The sequence below is a fragment of the Pelophylax lessonae genome (assembly GCF_965119305.1).
Source record: "Pelophylax lessonae genome assembly, chromosome: 8".
NCBI lineage: Eukaryota > Metazoa > Chordata > Amphibia > Anura > Ranidae > Pelophylax > Pelophylax lessonae.
Genome location: NC_138775.1, coordinates 206,707,303 through 206,731,625, shown reverse-complemented (window position 1 = coordinate 206,731,625; position 24,323 = coordinate 206,707,303). Strand labels below are relative to the sequence as shown.

General features: G+C 44.1%; 1 protein-coding gene across 1 annotated transcript in view; it reads left to right on the top strand.

Annotated features, from left to right (window-relative positions):
* The window catches only part of PRDX6 (peroxiredoxin 6), a 39,862-nt gene extending 22,716 nt beyond the window's left edge, over positions 1-17,146 (top strand). The window contains exons 3-5 of the mRNA XM_082266611.1: positions 2,720-2,866; positions 2,958-3,104; positions 16,617-17,146. Coding sequence (XP_082122737.1) covers positions 2,720-2,866; positions 2,958-3,104; positions 16,617-16,748 — 426 coding nt within the window. The 3' untranslated portion in view covers positions 16,749-17,146. The remainder of the gene's footprint in view (positions 1-2,719; positions 2,867-2,957; positions 3,105-16,616) is intronic.
* Positions 17,147-24,323: the final 7,177 nt, after the last annotated feature.

Here is a 24,323-nt window from a genome sequence, read left to right as displayed (position 1 = left end):
TATTTTCTATTTTTTGCTAAAGGGGGGGGGGAAAAAAAGTGGCGACTACCACCAAAAAGAATGCTCTGTCTCAAAAAAATTAAGTTTGAATGACAAACACTCATGCAACACTGTACCCAAAGTGTGAGAGTGCTGAAAATTGGCTTGGGCAGGAAGGGTGTAATGTGCCCAGTAGGCAAGTAGTTTTTAGTATTAAAGTCTCAGCCTTTTTACATTTATCACATTAAAATAAACATTCCCCAGTAAACTATTTGTTAAAATTCTTGCCCCATTGGTTCTCCCCTTTTTGAAATCACGTAGGTGGATTCTTTTTTTTTATTTATTTTTTTTTATTGTAAGTAACCATCGTTGGGGAAATTTGCTTTACACTTGCTGCTCTTCTGTATATAATGTATTTCCTTTTCTTTAGCAGTGAGATGGTTTTCATGTGTTTTTTGTATACTTGTCCCTTTATGAATAATAAAAAAAAAAAATTATTGGAAGAGGAAAATCTTGCCCCAACATTTGCACTTACATCTTTCAGTGCCACTTGATCATGCAGTACTGCTTCCCTGAACTTCTGGTCTTTACAGGAAAGAGTTAACAATGGACAGTGCAGTCTTCCAGTCAGTATGTTTTGTTTGGAGATGGAGGAGCAGGGGAGAGCCTTTTCATCCTAGGCTGTGTGTTACTATTGTTGCACATAGTGTGGGGAGACATAAGTCTAGTCCCTGCATACGAGGTTGGCTTCATAGGATACTGTAAGAAAAAGCCCCACACAAACAGGAAATCTGGAGCAGAGGCTATGGCACCAGCTTAAACGGGAACAAAGGCAAGGATTAATAGAAAGTGTCATACTCAAGTGCCATAAATCAGCAGGTAAAAGTGCATTAAATAACAAGTGTTTTTTTAATATCCCTTTTTAAGGTAGGGAAGATTCTGCCCTCAGGGGGGAAGGGGGGGCTCAGGGGGAAGAGGGGAATCTGCTCTAGCTTGGTAAGTTGGCAGTGCTTCCTAATTTTTTTTTTTTTTTTTTTTTTTCATGCCATTTCTTCATGGTAGCTTGATGATGGTCTTCTTTCAACACTTGGATTTTAGAACAAAAAATTGTTTAGAATCTGAGACGCATTGTAACTCTCCTCCTCAGTCTTGCATTAATCCGGTTTAGGAGGAGACCTCTGCCATGATTAAGGACCTTGTTCCTTTATTCATAAGCCAGTGAGAAACTAGAGAATGCCGTACAGTATATAAAGAATATGTATAATATACAGTCAAAGGCAGAGGTCTCCAAACTTTCTAAACAAAGGGCTGGTTTACTGTCCTTCAGACTTTAGGGGGGCCAGACTGTGGTCATCAGCAGTAGCAAATGTCCCAACATCAGTTGGAGTAAACAATGCCCCATCTTTGGTGTTATGGGAGGAATTGTGTCGTGTCATTGGGAAGAATTGTGCCCTATTGTTTGTGTCATGGGAGGAATTGTGCCCTATTGTTGGGTGTCATGGGAGGAATTGTGCCCTATTGTTGGGTTTCATGGGAGGAATTGTGCCCTATTGTTGGGTGTCATGGGAGGAATTGTGCCCTATTGTTGGGTGTCATTTGGGAAGAATTGTGCCCTGTTGTTGGGTGTCATGGGAGGAATTGTGCCCTATTGTTGGGTGTCATTTTGGAAGAATTGTGCCTCATCGTTGGTGTCTGTGAATGCATGCAATAGTACTCTAAGGGCCACATAAAGGCAAGCAAAAGGGCTGCATCTGGCCCCTAGAACGCAGTTTGGAGTCCACTGGTCCAAAGTGACCTTCACACCCTGCATCTTTCTTGTGAAGTTTCAGTATGATTTTACATGTTTGCATTCATCCCTATTGAAAGCGTGTTGTTGGTAAGACTCGGCATACTAAATTTACAGATGTAAATTTGTGATGTACAACCATTGATGGAAGCAATGCCCTAGTATTTCTATTAACCTATGTGCAAAGTATTGCCCTCAATAAAAGCTTTTGACAATGTGTATGTTATGATAAACTATGAATGTATAAAGATATTGGTATTTGCGGGAGATGGAAAGCAGAGCCCTGTACCCAGTGCCAGGATTTCACCCAGCCATATATTCTCTCTGATGATGCAAGAGTATTGTATATAACATTTCCCCCCCCCCCCCGTGAAATTATTTTTTAAATATCCCCCCCAGACCACTGAGTGGCAGCTACCTACCTAAATGTTTACCTTCATCTTCGCTCCTGAAATCTTTACGATGTGATCCAACAAGCTGCACAGCCTGTGCAGAAAAAGTCCTGACCGCACCCAGCTCCCTAGCGCCACTTGCCCCATTTATTCAATTGGCTGTATCTGTGCTCTTCTGGATGGCTGCCAGTTGTACAGATTAGCTATAGAAATGAATGTGAGCCGCTAATGTGAAAGCTGGATGCAGCCAGTACTTCATTCTGCAAAGGCTGTGTGGTGCTGAACAGGGCCACACAGTGGGGATCCTAGGATTAGGGCTGATGGTACTGTAAGTATTTATAGGTAGGTGGCTGGCACTCGGGGGTATGAAGTTGTAAAGCTTATCAATATTTTGGTGAAATTGGCACCTGTTTGTAAAGTTGTCCTTTATTTGCCCTAGCACTGCTCTTTACTATACCCCTGCACACCTTCCAAGTAGGTATGGTAAATCTTTAACTATGGCCTAGTTCTAAAAAAATCCACGGTTATTTTTATTATGCCTTTTTATTTTTTTTTTCCCCAGGACATAAATTCTTACAACTGTGATGAGCCAAAAGAGACTCTGCCCTTTCCAATTATTGCAGATCCTAAAAGGGAACTTGCTGTACTGTTGGGTATGCTGGACCCCGATGAGAAGGACTCTCAGGGTATGCCAGTGACCGCCCGATGTGTGAGTATCCTGAAGATAATGAGCACTAATGCATTAACTCCAGAGATTTGCAATTAATGAATCCTCAATTTTCCTCCTGTATTTTCCTCAGGTCTATATTATTGGTCCAGATAAGAAAATGAAGCTTTCTATCCTATACCCAGCAACCACTGGTAGAAATTTTGATGAGATTTTGAGGGTTATAGACTCCCTGCAGCTGACAGCAAACCACAATGTTGCAACCCCTGTGGACTGGAAGGTAACAATGACTTGTTTGGTCTAATGCTAACCGCATATGGTGCAATGGTTCTTTCACAGCAATTTGTAGTATAGTATATTGTGTTTCATACCATGACCTTATAGGCAGCATGTCAAAAAAAAAAAAAAAATCTATTCGCAGTTAGAGTAGGTTTCCCTGCCTGTCCAGCCTTGCACAAGCCTTCCTTTCACAATATGTACTATTACCAGATCTGGCTAGTCACTAAGAAGTGGTTTGTGGAGGATCAAGTGTTTTTCCTTTCTGCTGCTGGCCATTTACGGGGTTGGCTCCACATTCGTGTGTACAGCAGGCCCACCTTTTGTTTGACAAATTTTATAATGTCCCTTTTTTTTTTTCTTATTTTTTGCATTATGTTGGTGCCTGATGTTTGTTTGGACTTTATTTTTGGTTTCTTTATCCAGTTTCCCAACTTTCTTTTTCTTGCTTTCGCTCTTTCTTGCGCTTTCGCTCTTTCTTGCGCTTTCGCTCTTTCTTGCGCTTTCGCTCTTTCTTGCGCTTTCGCTCTTTCTTGCGCTTTCGCTCTTTCTTGCGCTTTCGCTCTTTCTTGCGCTTTCGCTCTTTCTTGCGCTTTCGCTCTTTCTTGCGCTTTCGCTCTTTCTTTCTCTCTGTCTTTTTCATTGTTAAGGCTCCTGGCACTTAAGCTTTTTGACTTGCTAATAGATTCAGCCATCAATATCTGAGTAAATCCGATTTGCTTAGAGTGAATATTCCAAATGCTAATCATAGCAAGTATGTATGGAACATCCGATCAGAAGGACGAGACTCCCACCCGGCCGTATATGTACAATGGCCCGGGTGGGAGGTGGTTAATGCATACAAAAAAATATTTTTTTCTCTTACGTCCTCTGAAAGTCGCCGCCATCTTCATATTCGTCACAATGGGGGTATTAGACTTTGCTCCGTAGGAGTAGCTAGGCAACAGAATATGTCAATATTAAAGCTTTTAACATATCCCCACCCCAGGGGGTGGTCCCCTCAGTCTATACCCTCCTGCTTCCTGTTTCATACTTCAGTTTCAATGTCTAGCTTGTCAGGAGTAGCTGGATGTCTCTATGCTGGGGCATTTTGTCTCAGCCTTTCTCTATTCTTTTTTGATTTTTGTTTGAGTTTTTTCTCTCTCTTTACTTAGCTGTTATTTTTGTCAGCGTTAGTTAGTTCTTCTGATGAAGAGGATTCGTGCGGGCTGGGTCTCGGGCTGATCCCCCTGTTAGCAGGTTGTGGGTCAGTGGCTTCCCAGCCTGCCATCGAGCGTTCAGCCAGGTAACGCTCCTGGTGCAATGAACGACCCATCCCTGTTCGGTGCAGGGATGCTATGGTGAGGTGGCTACCTCACTGGACGCTGTGCGGTTTCTCAACCCCATTTTTGCTGCGTCCTGGATGCGACTCTCCCTGTCACATGTGCAGTGGCTTGTTCGCCTGTGCGGGTTCCCCACGCCATCTAGGAGGTAAGTGTATCTGTGTGGGGACCTGTCAGTCTGGGACTATTACTCTGCCTGTGTTCACACTGTTAAGTTCCCTATCTCTCTGGCTGCATGCTGTGGGCTGCGAGGAGGGGGGGATGTGCTGCACTATCTGTGTCAGACTGTGAATGTGTGAACGGCTGTGTGCTGTGGGGCATGTTTATTTCATGATTGGGGCACATTACAGCGACCGCTGCGGCGGTCCGCCATGTTTTAATACTGTGGTGTGTTTTCTCCACTTCACTGAGGTGGAGGAGCGGCGTTTTCGGCGCCAAACGGCGCCATTTTGGCAGCGCTCACTCCGGCCGCATGGTCTCACTGCGGGCGGCCATTTTCTTGTAGCCTTCCATAGGCTTTCATAGAGCGCCCTGTGTTGCATCGCTTCCTTTCCCTGGGCGCACCGATCGAGGCAGCAACAGCAGCGGTGGTCTTTACAGGTTTTTACCTCCCTGTCCCTATTTCCTTGCCTGAGTTGAGTTTTTTTTTTTTTTTTTTTTTTTTTCTCCCTGTGGAGGTCAAAATTGTGTTAGTGTGTGTGTGCGGTGGGCAGCGCTCGCTGCGCTTGTTTAAGGGGCTGTTAACCCTTTATTCTCCGGCATGGTATTGGGGCAATGGATTCTCAGGAAAGCAAATTTCCTACCACTTGGTGGGTGACCAAGGGACTGCTGTTTCCCCCCCAGGGGGGGATTTTGGCTGCGGTTGTGGCTAACATTGCTGCTCAGGTGCAAATGCTTGTGGCTGCTCGATCCACAAAACGACCCAGAGTTTCAATCTCCTCTGATCAGAGGGTGATGGTGATGGGGCTGCTATAGCTGGGGTCTCCTTATCGGGGTCCCGTTCCTCCCTGGATCTTGTGGGGTCCGAGGTGGAGGCTGAGGTAGAATCGGTGGATAATTCTCCCCCTGGCTCGCCTGAAGAGCTTGCACTCATGGATGAATTGATTGCTTTTATCAAGCAAACACTGCGTTTACAGGATGAACCATGTCCTCCTGCTGCCCTGGCAGCTTATGGGACGCAGAAAAGACGCATGACATCGCAGGTCCTTTCTTGCACTGATGATTTTCAGCGCGCTGTTAAGGGACAATGGCGCAATATACGCGAGCCCTTTGCTGTACCAAGTAGGTTCAGGCTGCGGTATCCTTTCACGCCCGCTACTGATGAGCGGTGGTGTGTGCCACCTCCGGTGGATCACGCGGTGGCGGTTTTGAATAAGTCCACTGCGATTCCTGCAGAGGACACCCCGGTGTTCCGGGATGCTGCAGACAGGAGGCTGGAGTCTCTTGCCCGTCATACTTACTCTATTACGGGTTCTATGCTAAAGGCTCTATTTGCTTCGCTTATGACAGCCCAGGCTGTCGCGAATTGGACGCAGGTACTCGGGCGCGTCCTGGTGGCTGATTCAGCCTCACCGGCGACATTGGATTTGGTGGATCAAATCCATCAGGGTGTCATGTATTTGTGTGATGCGGACTTGGATATGGTACCGTTGGCTGCACGTGTACAGTGTGGCGGTGTTGTCTCGCCGCCAATCTGCCCTATGATGGATCTCGCCTTTTTGGCGAATCCTTGGATACACTGATAAAGGGGATCACGGGTGGTAAGAGCACGCTCTTGCCCCAATCCCGCAAGGCTAAGGTTGCTCATGGTAAGAAGCATGCTTCTTTTAGGCCCTCTCGGGGGTCCTTTTGTGCCTTTCGGGCGCACTATAAGGGCAAGCTGTTCAATGGTCAAGGCTCCCAAAAGAAGCCGTGGTCAGGTTACCAGAAGTCCAGCCAGTCCGGACCCGCTGCCCATAACAATGCGGCCTGCAGGGGCGTCCTCACCCAGTTCTGGGGTGGGGGGATGCTTGCTCGGTTTTTCTTCAACCCTGGTTGGCCCGTGTTCGGGACAGGTGGGTTCAGGAAATCGTTCGTTCTGGCTACAAGATCGAGTTTTCTCTCTCGGCCGGAGAGCAGATTTTTTTCCCTCAGGTGGTTCCGGTGCCTCCTGGGGACAGATTTCGGGGGTTTCTCTTCCACTCTGTTCACTGTGCCCAGGAAGGAGGGCAGGGTACGTCCAATTCTGGACTTACAGGCTCTGAACCGCTTTTTGCGGGTTCGCAAGTTCCGCATGGAATCCCTGCGGTCGGTGGTGGCTGCCCTGGTTCCGGGGGAATTCATGGCTTCCATCGACTTGAAGGATGCGTGCCTTCACATCCCGTTTTTCGAGGGTCACCAGAGGTACCTTCGATTCGCCATTGCGGAGGATCACTCCAATTCGTGGCGTTACCTTTTGGTCTCGCTTCGGCTCCACGGTTTTTCGCCAGGGTGCTTGCACCGGTTTCTGGTTTGTTGAAAGCCCAGGGCATCTCTGTTCTGGGGTATCTGGAAGATATTCTGGTTCGGTCTGCGACCAGCCAGGGTCTGGAGGAGGACCTGTCCATCACGATGCTGACTCTACAGGAGTTTGGTTGGACGATGATTTTCCAAAGTCGACGCTGTGTCCGTCGATTCGTCTTCCCTACCTGGGAATGATTCTGGACTCGGTCCGGGCGAAGATCTTCCTACCAGACGACAAACTCAGGACTCTTCAGGAAGAAGTCAGGTCCCTTAGGGACGTTCCGTGCTCGTCACTCCGTACGTGCTTGAGATGTCTGGGATTGATGGTCTTGGCTTTCGAGGCGATTCCCTTCGCCCAGTTTCACACGCGGGGTCTCCAAGCGGAGATCCTGTCCAGGTGGGACGGGCGACCGCAATCTCTGGATCTCCACATTTCGTTGGGCCATCGCACCAGAAGAGATCTTCTGTGGTGGCTCCAGTCCCCGGCGGTGTCGGAGGGCAAGTCTTTTCGTCCTCTCTCATGGACGGTGGTCACCTCGGATGCCAGCCTGTTGGGCTGGGGTGGTGTTCTGGGCGTTCTGTCCGCCCAGGGAACTTGGTCGGAGGAGGTTTCCTCCCTTCCGATCAACATTCTGGAATTGCGTGCGGTGAATCTCTGCCTTCAACGTTGGCCGGACGAGCTACAGGGCTGTCCGGTTCGGGTGCAGACGGACCATGCCACGGCGGTGGCTTTCGTCAATCGCCAAGGGGGCACCAAGAGAGCCCGAGCGGCTCGGGAAGTGGCCGACATTCTGTCTTGGGCCGAGACACACGTCCCGGCGAAATCGGCGGTTCACATTCCGGGGGTGGAGAACTGGCAGGCGGATTATCTGAAGCCGCCAGTCCCCGGACCAGGGGGAATGGTCCTTCCACCCGGATGTCTTCCAGATGTGGTACGCGAAGTGGGGTCTTCCGGAGGTAGACCTGTTCGCGTCACGTCTGAACAGCAAGGTGAAAAGGCTTTGTGGCGATGCCGCGCGATCCTCGGGCAGACGCGTCAGACGCGTTGGTAGCTCCGTGGCATCAGTACCGACTGAAGTATGCGTTTTCACCGTTTCAATGGCTGTCCAGGTTCCTTCGCAGGTTGAACTCGGAACCAGAACAGTGTTTCTTGTGGCACCGGACTGGCCTCGCCGGTCCTGGTACGCAGACCTCGTGCATTTTGGCGTCTGCCTCTTCGAGAAGATCTCCGGTATCAAGGGCGGATATTCCATTCTGCTTTACAGTCGCTGGCTTTGACGGCCTTGCTGTTGAGACCGAGGTCCTGGGGGATGGGGGGTCTCTCCCCTGAGGTCATTCACACTTTGATCGACGCAAGGAAATTTTCCTCTGGGAAGGTCTATTACCGTACTTGGAAGGCCTATTTTGCCTGGTGTGAGTCCAGGGGGTTTTCACCTCGCCCGTACTCGTGTCTAGGGTGTTGTCCTTCCTTCGAAAGGGTGTTGCCAGTGTTTGGCGCTGGCTACAATCGAGGGTCAGGTGTCTGCGATGGCCGTTATCTTTCAACGTCCTAGGGCATCTAACTCCTTGGTTGGCACTTTTGTTCAGGGGCATCTGGTCCCTCCTAGGAGGGTGCCTCTGCCTCCTTGGGACTGGAATCTTGTTCTGTCCGTGTTACAACATGGTCCTTTTGAACGGATCAGGTAGATCTCGTTGTCTATGTTGTCCAAGAAGGTCACCTTTTTTGGGTGGCGATCACTTCGGCTCGCTGAGTGTCGGAGCTGGCTGCTTGTCCTGCAGATGTCCGTATCTGGTCGCTCACTTGGTTAAGGTGGTCTTGCGACCTAGCCCTTCTTTTTTTCCAAAGAGGGTTTCGGAATTTCGCCTCGATGAGGACATTGTCTTGCCTTCGCCTTGCGCGAAGTCTAAGCATCCGAAGGAGGTGGAGTTGCACTCCTTGGATGTTGTTCGGGCGATTAGGATTTACCTACAATCGTCTGAATCTTTTCACATGTCGGATTCTTGTTTGTCCTTCCGGGGGTCCTCGGAAGGGCGTAGCGGCGTCGGCTTCTGCCGTCGCCAATTGGTTCGGACAGGCCATTGAACAGGCCTATGCTTTGCAGGGAACAGTTTCCCCTATGCCTGTGAAGGCGCACTCTGCCAGATCTCTGAGTACGTCTTGGGCCTGTCGTCATGGGGCTTCTGTGGCCCAGGTGTGTAGGGCGGCGACTTGGTCGACCGTGCACGCCTTCACTCTGTTTTACAGAGTGGAGTTTCAAGCATCGGCAGATGCTTCCTTTGGCCGCAAGGTTCTTAGTGCGGAGGTTCCTTAGGGTCCCTTGTTTTGGACCTTTTGGGCTGTTTGGGATTCTTTTTATCCCTGGGTTATTTTTTTTCCTGGGTTATTGCTCCCGTTGAGCAAGTTTTTTTTCTCATGTTGCCCAGCTGGTTTCCTTCCTTTGGTAAGGTTACTTTCTTTGATGTGGAGACTGCGTTGCCTTTAGGCGCGGCTGCGTTTACCACCCCTCATGTTTGCACTGCTTTGGGACGTCCCCATTGTGACGAATATGAAGATGGCGGCGACTGTCGGAGGACGTAAGGGAAAACGGAATTTTTGTAAAATCTTACCTGTAAAATTCCTTTCTCCGAGTCCTCCGACAGTTGCCGCCCCCGCCCCTCTTTTGGGGTTTAGGTACTCTACTGCTATTCCACTGAAACTGAAGTATGAAACAGGAAGCAGGAGGGTATAGATTGAGGGGACCACCCCCCGGGGTGGGGATATGTTAAAAGCTTTAATATTGACATATTCTGTTGCCTAGCTACTCCTACGGAGCAAAGTCTAATACCCCCATTGTGACGAATATGAAGATGGCGGCGACTGTCGGAGGACTCGGAGAAAGGCATTTTACAGGTAAGATTTTACAAAAATTCCTTTTTTTTTTTTTTTTTTTTTTGTGATATACAGCTGTGTCACATGACAGCTTTTTTTTCCAGCCTCTCTGCAGGGAAACCATGCCAAAAGGAGCTTCTAGTCCTCTGCTGCTAGTCACATGCTAAAATAAGAGTAAAAATAAATATCAATAATACGTTGGAACATAAAAAAGAGAATGTGTATATATATATATTTTGTGTATTAAATTACAGTGCCATCATCCATATACAGAAATGAAGGAACAATTCAAATTAAACAGTGACTGTTTAATATTACTTTACAGTTATCTGACTGGTACAACTAACATGCCTAGCATGGCTTTAAAAACCACAACTGTCAACCACCCACCACTGCTGGATTTATTATATTATATAATATAATTTTCTTTTTTTTTTTTTTTTTTTTTGTGAAAATAACCTGGTGTGAGCAGATTTCTGCCAGTCACAGGCTGTGTCTTAGAAAAAGAGGGAGGTGAAGCCTCCATTAATTCACATGTAATATCCCACCCCCATTGTGTTTAGCTGGTTAGTGGGCATGGAGGAGGGAGGGAGTGGGCTGTCATTTACCACTCTGTAGAAGCCCACATGTTCAGAGTTGCCACCACAGCTGCAGGATCAACCAGGTGTTTGCAGAATACAGAAAACAAATCTCAATATTTTTTTTTTCTTTTATGACGTGGATTTAGTGACCCTTAAGTATCTAGGAAGTTGGGTACCTCTCTCCATTGGAATCACCGTGGCTTTGCAAACACATGGCCTTCATCTTTGTATAAGAGCAGTGTGTGTACAGCATGTGTTTACAAAGAAATTGCTAAGCTTTTAGCAAACACCAGACAGCTTTGGAGCTTTTAAAGCAACCCTTGGCTCCAGTACCTGCTATCACTTTAAACAAGCTACTAGCAGGCCTTAATTAGGCGTCGAGCAGTGCTGGAGCCTACTAGGTACCTCTTTGGTGACACTTTGCCTTCTCTTATAAGATTTCTGTTTTAACCTCCCTGGCGGTATGGTTATGTCCAGATTTCTGTGCTAAAAGCGGTACATTGTTTTGCACGGAAATCTGTTTTACATTTTAAAACTCACCTTCCCCCTGCAATCCCCCGCTGTCCTCCTCCGCCTTCCTCCCGCTGTGTGCTCGGCCGATGCCGGCACCTGTCTTCCGGTTCCCTTCCCTACGAGCATTGCGACGCAGGGGAGGTGGAACCGGCGGCAATTTCAAAAATGTAAATACACTAAATGACATGATACAAAGCTGTGATCCTAACGGATTACTATTGAAAAAACCTAGTGTGGAGACCAATGTGGCCAATTGATTGACAAATGGTCACCAACCATCCAAAGACCAAGAAGGAATTCCCGCTTGGTCATATAATGATGCAGGGAGCCACCGCAACCTAGTAAAGTAATGCACAAGAAAAGGAAGGTGAGGAACCAAAGTTCAGTTCCCCAAAAGTGGTTGCATAAAGGGATGCTCACAACTGCTATATTCAAAAATAGAAAACTTTATTGAAAAACAAGACATTTCATGGTGTGTTAAAAAAGAAAAAAAAAAAAAAACCCTAGGTGAGGCGATAATGGTATACATAATGGGATCAATGGCGGTGAAAAGTAACATGGGACAATATAAAAACAATACAATGACAAAAACACACATAGCTGGCCACACACCCACTCGGATTGATGGATACACTGAAACAGTGGCTCACTGTATTTAGCTCAAATCGAGCCCTCTAATACTGTGATATACCACTGAAAGTGTATCAGCATGCCACATAGGCCCTCGGATTCAAAGGGATACCAAATCAAGGTTTTATCCATATACCAAAACACTAATGGCATTAAATTCATCAAATTCATGAACCGTCACATAGGGTGTAGTAAAGGATGGTAATTAAACATTGTATTCACTGGTCTGTAATAAATTCTGGTAATCGGCCAGGGAACTACCTATCAACTTTACAATATCCCAAATTGTGACTGGTATGCAATCAGGATATTCCTTTCGTTTACGGACAGCTAGAGTCCTTCCGGTCATGTGGATGAACAAACTATTAAAGTCACTTTTGAATCAAAGAACGACATGGGGTGGGGGAGGTGATCAAATGATGGATGGAATAGATATACTGTCAGTCTCCAATATATATGAAATATCACAGGGATGGCCAGACTGAAATCGGAGGCATTTAGTCATGGTAGATCAAGCAGCCAAACATATGATCGTCCAGGGACAAAGATGATACTCTTACAATAATGTGTAGAGTATTAGAGGAGGGTAAGGGAGAGACGCTAGATTCAAATAGAACTGTGCAGGCTCGCGCCAGATGGGGTCTAAACGGTTAGCGGCATTTATGAATAGTGATCAGTGTGTATCCCATGAATATATTCCAGCCGTTATGCCTGCCGCTTTCCCAAAGTCCCATACTATTTGGAAATACCTGGTGTTCACAGCCTTTTCTCTATTCCTAATGACTTCCTTTAGGTCTCCTCATTGCAGACAACTTTCCACAGATGGATAGCTGGGCCCATACACGAGGCCGGCAGGCGTCGGTAGTGTCTAGATGTTTCCTGGTACTGGTTGCTTCAGCTGCAGTCAGCCCCTCCAAGGCATCCGCGATCAATGGCGTCCGCCGCATGTAGCTGTTTGAACGCTTGGGCGGCTAGGACTACGACCAATAGACTGTTCCAACGGGTGTGTGGCCAGCGTGTGACGTCAACGCATTTCGTGTGCTTGACGCACGCTTCTTCAGGACGTCATTGTATGGGCGGGGAGATGTTTTAAAGAGGCATCTCCTGATTGCAAACCAGTCACAGCTGATGTAATTGCAAGCATACCTCAGATCTATGCCCCAGCTCACGTTTTAAAAGATGCCATCTTGTGGATTTTTAAGGGTAAATTATATCATATTCATTGCGGTTCCAGAGCTGTTCACAAAGAAAGCAATTCACTGGATGATCGTTTCAGAACAATTTAGTAAATTTAAACAGATGTTAACCTAATGTATTCCAAGATCTCGGTTTCCCCACTAAAGAGGGCAAATTCAAAAAATGGGACTTGCACCATAATATCGTTCCAACATTGTCCACAGTCTAAGTAGATAAGGGGTCAGTTTATACATATTTGAAGTTCCACAAATTAAAGTATACATTCCCAACCAATGTCTTTTATCCACCCATGTGGGGAAATTCGGGAAAGGACCATGTATTACAGAGTGCATTCCACCTATTACATATTGTTATAAGTATATCTATGCCTATGAGGTGCATGGCCGTCAAGAGCACCTCATAAGGGTGATAGTCAGTACAGGTAAAGTGCTGGTATAATTCCTGACCCAGCATTACCCTGTTTCTTATAACATGATTATAGATAGATAGATTACTTTAATTTTTTAGGGAGATGGAACCGCTTCAGAAACTCATCTTAGACGCGGTTGATCAGGAAATTCATAAATATATTTATTCAACACAGTTCTTATATTTATAGTATATTCATAATCCTTGTATGTAAAAAAAAAAAAGGAATAGAAAGACTATACTATCAGAGGATCATTCCTTTTTGTTATGTATCGATATAGATGTGTTAATTAAACGCAGAGGCTATTTTCAGATAATATTCATCTCATCTTACTCAGACCAAGAGGTCTACCATGACTAAATGCCTCTGATTTCAGTCTGGCCATCCCTGTGATATTTCATATATATTGGAGACTGACAGTATATCCATTCCATCCATCATTTAATCGCCTCCCCCCACCCCATGTCGTTCTTTGATTCAAAAGTGACTTTGTTCATCCACATAACCGGAAGGACTTTAGCTGTCCGTAAACGAGTGGAATATCCTGATTGCATACCAGTCACAATTTGGGATATTGTAAAGTTGATAGGTAGTTCCCTGGCTGATTACCAGAATTTATTACAGACCAGTGAATACAATGTTTAATTACCATCCTTCACTACACCCTATGTGATGGTTCATGAATTTGATAAATTTAATGCTATTAGTGTTTTGGTATATGGAACCTTGATTTGGTATCCCTTTAAATCCGAGGGCCTATGTGGCATGCCGATACACTTTCAGTGGTATATCACAGTATTAGAGGGCTCGATTTGAGCTAAATACAGTGAGCCACTGTTTCAGTGTATCCATCAATCCGAGTGGGTGTGTGGCCAGCTATGTGTGTTTTTGTCATTGCATTGTTTTTATATTGTCCCATGTTACTTTTCACCTCCATTGATCCCATTATGTATAAAAAAACCCTAGGTGAGGGGATAATGGTACACACCATGAAATGTCTTGTTTTTCAATAAAGTTTTCTATTTTTAAATATAGCAGTTGTGAGCATCCCTTTATGCAACCACTTTTGGGGAACTGAACTTTGTTTCCTCACCTTCCTTTTCTTGTGCATCCTAACGGATTACACTGTATCGTGCAATTTCAGCACAGGATTGCACCTGGTGACTTTTCCAGTGCCCTGCCTGTGCTTTTCCAGTTCTTTATGCCTGGAAAATTTTGAACGACCATGGTGTCCAAAATGCGTTCGTTTTGCGCAAAATCGCTTTTAGACGAACTGGAAAACAGCGACAGTGAAACAGTTTCTTGAACTGAGCCATAGCGATTTGTGGGAAAATTCGTCATCGGGTACGGAAAGTGACGACGCCGACTATTCTGATGTCTCTTTCTGGCACATAGCTCCGTTGGAAATTCTGAAGAGTCATTTGATATACTTCCCAAATTCCACAAGCTATGTGCCAGAAAGAGACCTAAGAATCGTCGGTGTCGTCACTTTCCGTACCTGATGATGAATTTTCCCACGAATCTCTATCGCTCAGTTCTTCAAGTAACTGTCTCGCTGTCGCTGTTCTCCAGTTCGTCTAAAAGCGCTTTTGTGCGAAAAAACGCTTTTTGGACACCATGGTCGTTCAAAATTTTCCAGGCAAAAAGCACTGGAAAAGCACAGGCAGGGCACTGGAAAAGTATCCAGGTGCAATCCTATGCTGAAATGGCATGATACAGTGTAATCTGTTAGGATCACAGCTTTGTATCATGTCATTTTAGTGTTTTTACACTTTTGAATTTGCCGCCGGTTCCACCCCCCTGCGTCGCAACGCTCGCAGGGAGGGAACCGGAAGGCAAGTGCCGGCAATCGGCCGTGCACAGATCGGGGAGAGACCGGGAGGATGGTGGGGGGAGCGCAGGGAAGGTGAGTAACATTGCGGGGTAATCCCAAGTGTGGCTCAGGGTTACCGCTTTTGGTACTGAAAATTAACCCCGGCCACACTCGGGAATACCTCCAGGGAGGTTAATATCGCTGGACTGGAGCTGCAGGGTGTTATGCAGTCAGCGAAACGGCTTGAAGTTTGCTGAAAGCTTTTTAAATGCTTTATCCCATGCTGTGCTTATACTGTACAGACTGAAGACTGTGTGTACAAGGTCTAAGATTTTTAATAAGCTACGTGTTAAGGAGCAACCGTACAGCCAAAAACTGGTCCTGATGTGTAATGTGTAGAGGGATACAATAAAATGAGGCATAGTAGGGTAATCATGCTGCAACACTGGAACCTGAAGCCTTTATATACTGTTAAGTAGAGCTAACGCTGTTTTGGCCCTGCTTCTCCTGAAGGTGACAGAAGTGCACTTTGTTCTGCACTCATGTGAATTGTATTCAGCGGACAGTGGGCTGAAGTCTGCTGTCAGCTGACATCACTGAGCCAATCCAGGTTCTGGAGCGATCCTGACTTTAATGTCAGGATCCCCCCCAGATGCCTGGATCAGCAGGTGGCTCAGCCTCTCCCATCCACAGCCTGGCGTTGCATTGAGTGCTAAAAGGGCAGAGCAAAGAGCCAGTGACTGCTCACTGAACACAGAGAACTGAGCGAGCAGATTAGTGGTCTTTGATTGCTCAGCTCATACGTGTGTGTGTGTGTGTGTGTGTGTGTGTGTATGTATTATAGCACGTGTGTAGCTTTCTTTTCTTGGAAAATAGGTACAGGAACTCAACCACGACCACCAAACCCCCCCCAAATATTGGGCATGGTCAAATTTCACTAAGAGTGGGGAGGGTTTTAAAGAGGAAAATACCAGGAGTGCATTGCGTACAGATTGCAGAATTTGGGGATGCGTTGCGTACATAGTGCATAGTTCAAGGGTGCGCTGCATACATAGTACTAAGTTAAGCCTTTTTTCACAGCTGCTTACCTCTGCATCCCCTATCCACATATCACTTCCACCCCTTTTTAGCTCTCACCTCCTGCATGCAGCCCTCCTCCATACCCCCATTTTTCTCTCCACCTTCTTTAAAGCTCCACCATCTTCCATGTCTTATTTTTGTTGCTATGATAAGCAGAAGCACACAGCCGGCTCTAGTACTTCCTTTACTTAAGCACACTAGTTGGCTCTGCCTTGCAGGGGGATCATCCACCAGAGTTGTCAGCATCTGCACTGAACCCTGGGCACCTGCATCTCCCTTGTCTTCATCCTGCATTTAGTGGGAGACACTCAGATTAAATCTGTGGGAGCCGTTGGAAGACAAGCTGTCACTTGTAAACACAGAAGCCAGACTTCTGTGTTTACAAGTATTGGTGGGGAGCAGAGGGCCTGAGCCAGAGGTGGTGAAACTGAGTTCCAGCTGGGAAGAAACTATGTATGTATGTATGTATGTATGTATGTATGTATGTGTGTGTGTGTGTGTGTGTGTGTGTGTGTATATATGCATCTATCTTCATTTATTTTCTTTAATGGTGTTGTATATGCCCCATATACAACCTAATCTTCTTCATCTAACAAAGTCTGTTATTTTCCATTCACACAGCCTGGAGACAGAGTCATGGTTCCACCAAATGTATCAGAGGCGGACGCTGGCAAGATCTTCACCTGTGGCGTTTTCACCAAAGAGCTGCCTTCTGGGAAGAAATACATGCGGTATACCGCTCAACCACATTAATCTTTCACGCTAAACCCTAAACCCTTCTGCTGGGTGGCTAAGAGATTGCGCCAGGTTTTACACAGATAATCATCAAATACATTTTTTGTATGATTGCCTCACTTTTCAATAATTCAGCCCACAAAAAATGACTTTCAATTATTCTGCTATTTTTGTATTAGTGACTTATCAACATTATGACTATCCTAAATGAATAGTTGCTTTAAGTAAGGCTTGCTATAGTTGGTATGTTTGCCTGCACCCAATCTCCAGTCCACATTGCACTACTGTTACTTCACAAATGTTGAGACTTAACAATCTTAATAGCAGGAGTTTTAAAGGGGTGTTTAAGCCCTTTGAAGGCCCATCCCAGCTGTTAAGTGCCTTTTGACCAAATTCAATGCACCTAAAGTAGTCTTTTTCTTCATTGTGCTAGAAGATATTTTTCCATTGAATTCCAAGAATAAAAATTTGCAGGAGCCTTTGTGAACAACCTAGTCAATGAACTCACTACAGAAAGTTTGCCTTTCAAGTATCTGGGCTGCCTGTGAATCTTTTTATTTTTGTCCAATAAATTCTCCATGTGAACTGAAAAAGTGGTCTTTTGTATAATTGCTTTTAAGATGGTTTAAGAATGCTGGCGATAACTGTACCTCCACCATATACTTTTTGGGGTTGCCCTGTACTGGTTGATGGCCCATAGTTTTTTTTTTTTTTAATAGAGACTTCATTGACACAAAGGGGAGATTGTGACTCCCTTCCCTTGCTTCCATGTGACATTGCTGGTGATTGGGCACTTGGTCACCCAGCCCTGGCACATGGGAAAAGGCAGTCTTGTGCAACATACACAAGACTTCTGTGTTCCCAGCTGGTGTGGGCAGCATTAAAGCAAACCTGTTGCTTTGTTCTCCTTGGGGTAAAGTACAATTAGCAATCCGGACCAACAACTAAAATGTGCATATTGGGTGTATCAACACAATATATACACTTGCTTGTTCTAGCCAGTCAAGTCAACATACGTAGTTTACATTTTTATCATGTATAAAATTCACTGAAGATTGTTAAATGCTAAATGTTTTTTTTCTTTTTTTTTCACTGATCCGTTTTGATACCCCTGAAAAGTTGCTTTACTAATGTATAGGAGATGCTACTTATACATTAAATCTACTTTTATACGATGAGGTGGCTTGATTATAAAAATCCTGCAATAGCATTCTAAAAGAATGAAATGTTAAGGACATCTCTTCTCATGATATCCATAAGACCCTTGAACAATCCTGAAGACTTCTTTCTTCTTCTTTCTTCTTCGTTGTGAAATTTTAACCTTGGCTCTGTTTGGAACATGTGTACTGCTTGGATGAAATGAAGTCTTTTTTATGCTCACCTGGTTTCCGACATTATTATTATTCAGGATTTATATAGTGCAAACAGTACAGTTTCTATACAGGAGGAATCGGAGGGCCTTGCTCATTGTCTTCATGGAAGGTCTAAAAACCACAATGTCTCTCGCTAATAAAGCTTTGCAAGCCCTAATGCATACAGTATAAAAAAAATAAAAATTAGGAAAAACTGTGCTTTAAAACCCTTGGAGCGGAAGCTGCCATCTTATCCTCTGATCTTCCTGCCATGATGCTGCACATGAGATTAGTTATTATACCAGCCATTTAATGGTTTAACCATTTGGTTGAGAGTACAAGCAAATGTTGAAGTTAATTCCTGACCCATCCTGGGAATGTACTGTTTTAATTTAAACTGTTAACGCAAAGGGTTTCGGTTTGCTTTAAATGTGGTGCCTGCATTGGACACTAACACACTTCTGAACAGTTGTCTTAGGATGGAGGCGCAATGGAGCCACCTGGGGAAGAGGGTACTGTTAGATGCACTAGCAAACCTTAAAGGATAAGTTCAGCTTTCATAACATGCTACACTCATATTTGGGGTGAAACATGTTATAAATGCACCGGCTCCCGCACGTCCCACTGTGCCAGGTAGAGGGGATAGTCTCCACTCGCTCGCTGTTGAAATAAGAAAATAAAAAAATGTGGCCATGCGGGGCTCCGAAAAAAAACGTCCAGCAGACTTTGCGGCTGTTGGCTTGTAGTTTTCAATGAACTACCACGGCACTGTTCTTCCTGTCTGCATGTATCAGCTTCCTTGTACGAGCAAGCCTATACACTTACAGGTTTGAAGGAGACCTGCTTAGCATCAGCAATCTGCTGATTGCTGGTGCAATGCTTTACAGGCTCCTGCAACACAAAATATGCAAATATTTTTATTTTTTTAACCTGCAAAAAAACATGCATTTGTTTTTTCTGAAAAGGGGAACTTCTTTTAAATGACTTGACTAACCTACTTAAGCTGAACGCCTGCTAACAGAGTGTGTGTGTGTGTTTGTTTTTTTTTTTTTTTTTTTGGATAAAGGTTTTATATAAATGAACATCTAACCATTGTTGCTGTTTAATGTTTTGTATAGCCCTACAGCTGCTGCTTTTTACTGGACCATTTTTATCTGTTTAAAGTTGAATAATAGCTAGATCACTAAGTGAAAGTATTAGTTTTTATAGAAAATAAAACAAACGCAGCCATTAAATTAAGGATTTTAAGCAGCAATATAATGTTGCTTTTAGGTTTAGATGCACTATAAGGATATGTATGTAATTCCTCGTTATGAGAACAGGCAGGCCTTTGCTCCCTATCACAATGCCATACTTGGGTTCTTTAATGTCCTATTGGGAAATCCTGGGCCTTTCTGTGTGTAGAAGGGCCTATGCAACTACCCATATGCAGTGCAGGACTGGTAAGAGTCTAAAGGCTGTACAACACCAAACATTGCACCGTGAAGACTGCAGTGGAGTTGTATGTTAAGCGGGTATATTCCCAAAATGCATGGTAAGGACTAGGGGAAAAAAGTGGACTAAAAGGATATATTTAATTGCAGATCATCATTCCACAAAGATCTTAAGATCCTTTTGATACTAGCTGACAGTACTGGTTTGCTGATTATCTTGGCATGCAATTGTGTGTTTCAGGAGCCCACCCTTTATGTGGGCTAGTCACATTTCCCTAGACTACCAGCAGATCGAACTGTAGACATTTCTTTGTGCAGAAAGTGCTGATCCAGAGCAATTATATTGTTATGAGTAAAGGAGAAGTGGCCTACTAAAGCTAGTGTTGCAAAATGGAAGGACACTAGTTTACCTCTTATTTACTGCGATTTAACTTAAAAGTCAGACAAAATTTATGCAGATGCAGAGATATGTTCATATGGTTGAGCTCCAATGATTGAAGAGGGGGGTTGGGTTGGGGGGGTTGGGCTGGAGTTAACTAAATATTGCTGTGCCCTGCATGGCCAGCGTACAGGTTCATTTTATGTCTGAAGCCTGAATCTGGGTGGCACCTTTACAGGACCACTGGGGGTATATTTCCTGAAGCCTGTGTTGCATTGTTAGCGCTCAGCTTTCTGTGTCACTTCAACAGCAAGATTTAATCTGAAAGGTAGCTATGAGAAGCTGAGGGACCCAATAACATTGCATTACTAGTAACAGCTACTCCCCATCCCCTCTTAAGGCCAGGTTAACATACCTGTGGCCACGGGTCCTAGCAGGGGGGTCTGGTGCAACCATGTTCAGATGCAAATCAGGTCTGCATTTTTGCCTCAATTCACACCTGAACCAAACCTTACGACGCACAGGACTCTTAAAATGTGGACAGCTGCTGCCCCGGACCTGTCAACCAGCACCATTCCGATCCGGATTCGTATGTCATGCAAATTGCATGTGGAAAAACCCACATCCATTTTGCACATATTTGAACCTGGCCTAATTTGTTTTACACCCACTCAGACTGTGACTATTCAGCTACCATGCTATTACATATTACTATATCATTGTCACCACATCCTCATCGCTTGCCTGCAGTCCAATTTTGTCATATCCTGTCACCTGTGTACCATATTGTATTTAAAAATAGGAGCTACATCAGACTTTGACCTTAAGTGAGAAGTATTCAACAGGATCTTTCTTAATGGATGTACGCAATTCCGTATTTAGAGGAAGCAGCGTTTCAAACAAATGGCAAATCACTAAAAAGCATATCACGTATGCATATACAAACACAAAACATAGGCAATGCCTTTAACAACTGCAAAATCTAGTTTTTTAAGATAGGTCATACTGGCATGTATTCATCTATAAACATTTAGTTGAATTAATAAAACATGGTATTTGATTAAAGATGTACAGTGTAGTTCCAGTTATATTCCAAGATTTCATAAATATACAATGTCGTCAAATTCTTTTGCATGAAACTTTCACTTAGCTCTGCATATTAAATCTGTCCAATGTTCAATACTTCACCCTTTGTACTGGTAATAAAAGTTTACACGTGTATTCCTAAACTTTATTCTCAGCACTTTTTATTGCTGGAAGTACAAGTTTTGCACTAAGCGTTTATAGCTTAACTGTATCAGCTGTTGTATGAATAAGATCAAACTTGAAAATTAGAGTGATGGCAGAAAAAGACCATGTGGTCTATTGAGTCTGCCTCTAAGTAAAAAAGTGCCAATGTAATGCTACATATAGGGGATGAATAAATACATCTCTATAGTCACACATGTTCCATCAACACCTTGATGGAAACATATTCCTAATTGAATTAATGGATAAGTTCACCCTTTTTGGAGCATGTTATCCATTACACCCATATTTAGGTGGTAACGTGCTCCAGGTATACCCCCAGCATCAAGATAAAAAAAGCGCTTTGGGCCAGGCTTGAAGCAGAGAACATAAACCTATGTGAGTGAACTTTTAAGTCAGTGTGATATTCTACAAATTTACATGAGATGAAAGATAAAAATGTTCTTTTATAAACCATAAAAATCACATAAAACTTTTGGAGTTCATAGTAAACCAGGCTATGCAAATCAAAGACACCGAATGGATGGATTAAACAAGACCCACTAGGGCTGAGCCTGCCTACTTGCCAGACATGCCAAGGTATCCACAGTGTCTTCAATTGGAGAATGAGTCCTCAGCTGGAACCAAATGCAGAGCCGCCAAGCTTCCATAAGGGCTGCAACGTTGTAAGGCAGATGGGGTGGTAGAGGGAAGACGCAGCCTCAGAGGACTATGATGAAATGACATGAAGACCGAACCTATGCAGAGGCGGCCAGCGATGACGTCAATTGCAACGAGGCCCGTAGGGACGAAGGGGTGCGTGGAGTGAAAGCCTATTGCTGTATGGTCCCGTTTCGTGTGCCTGCACCTTGTCTAGTCGTGACGGGGCCGGACCAACCAGCCATTTATAATAAGGGAAGGAAAAAGGGGGTGGAAATAACCTTAAAGTGCATCTATGTAAACATGAGTATATGTAAATAAGGATCCTCTGCGGACACCTTCATCTGTGGCAAGCAAAGCAATAAACCAATTCCTAAAAAAAAAAAAAAAAAATATATATATATATATATATATATATATATATATAAAGGGGGTCATCTATGTTGGTAACACATTTAACATATTACCAAAAAACAAGCAGAATATCTAAAAATAAATCATTAGGGGAGATTCCATTCCCCATAATGTGGGTTTAAAAGCTCTATAATTTTTCTCTAGAAGGACCTTCGAGTGAACTGTTGACAAGCACAATTTCTAATTGAGGGCACAGAACTTTGTCTTCAGCATAACTAGTTTCCTTTTTGGATACATTTTATCTCCAATTGCAGGGCACAGCAATGGGGGCAAATTTTTCTCCCTGCTATGCCAATATTGCAATGGGATACTGGGAGGAACTCTACATTTGGCCTCACAATCCCTTTTGCCCAACACATCGTGTACTATGGCAGGTACATTGACGATGTCCTGTTAATTTGGAATGGCACTGTGGAACAGTTTTCCTCCTTTGTATCCCATTGCAATAACAACGCCATTGGCCTGCAGATCCACAAAAATAAATTTTTTGGGATTTGGAGCTGAAACATAAAGAAGATAAAATCATTTTAAATAATTACTGTAAACCAACCAGTGGGAATTTATATTTACATTATTCCAGTTGTCATCACCCCTCATGGCGTGACAATATCCCCGGTGGTCAATTCCAAAGGTTACGTCGGAACTGTACTAAAGGGGAGGATTATGCATGACGGAGTCAAACACTGATAAAAAAATTTCTAGAGAAGGGTTTTCCCACAACATTAATGAATGAATCATTTCATAAATATGAAACCCTCCCTCCCCCCTCATTCAGTAGAGCCTCTAAAGACAAGGAAGGCCAAAAAAGTCAGTATAGAGTACATCATGGACACTTGTTCACATTTTGATCATAGAACATAAGACAATTCATTACCTATTCATCGAAGTATGTGATCTACATATTCTGGTGTCCCTGTGACCTCCTTTATGTTGGGTGCCCCATGCGTACTTTACGCAAAAGTGTAGGAGAACATAGAAGGCTGATCAAAGGTGGGTGTGACAAACCTAGTGTACCCCGATACTTTTTGTTACATCATAATATGGACATCAAGTGTTTGGAAGTTATGGCGATCAGATATATTTTTGATTAGACACTGACACCTTACCTTAGTAAGTTCACCTTACTATGCAGACGAGAAGCTTTTTGGATCTTTAGGCTAATTACCGTCCCCTAATGAGTTAAATGAGAAACTGGAAACGCCTAGCCTACTATAAACCATCTCTTCGTGCTTTTATACATGATTAGTTTAGGAATTTTTTTATTCATGTGCGAGTCTGTAGCTATGGAGTTGGATCAATACATGTTTATATATTCTACTGTTTTTTTTTTTTTTTTTTTAATATAATATATTGTTATCTCTACATACACATATATATGTGTGTGTAGAAATATATATTTATTTATTTTTTACAATTTATTTTTATTTATACGATTTATTTTTATCTTTTATTTTGATTTTCATTTTATAATTATTTTTTATTGTTCTCAGTTTTTTCAATTATTATCACAATTTACCTTATAATAATATTCCTGAATCTCCAGTAATGATTTATTTTTAAATTTATGTTTTATATATTCTGCTTGTGCTTTTTTTTTTTTTTGGTAATATTTTAAATGGGTTACCAACATGGATGACACCTTTTTTCCTGACAGACTCTATGGCAGCCTACGTGTGGTTAGTCCCGCCGCCTCCTACCTCATACAGGGTTCGTACGGTCATGAAAATCCTGGAAAAGTCATGGGATTTTGACATGACACTTTCCAGGCCTGGAAAAGTCCTGGAAAATGAGTAAACTTACTAAGTTTTGGAAAAGTCATGGAAAAGTGATGTGCAACTATTTATTTTTGTCTGGGGGCCCCCTGTATTCTGTGGGAGCGGGGGACAGTAAGTGGACTATTTTCTCTGTTTCGGGTTTAGGCGGATTAATCAGCCGCAGCGCACAGCTGAAGCCTGATCACTGGTCTCTTCAATATGAATAGACCGTGACAGGCTGGGAACTCTGCGGCGGATTGATCCGCTGAAACTGAAACTAAGAAATCGTGCAAATACTGTCCCGCTCTCAGGGACGTACCAGCGAGGGGGGGCGCGTGCACTGGGGGGTGTCAGGCTGGTGTCCGCGGGGCCGC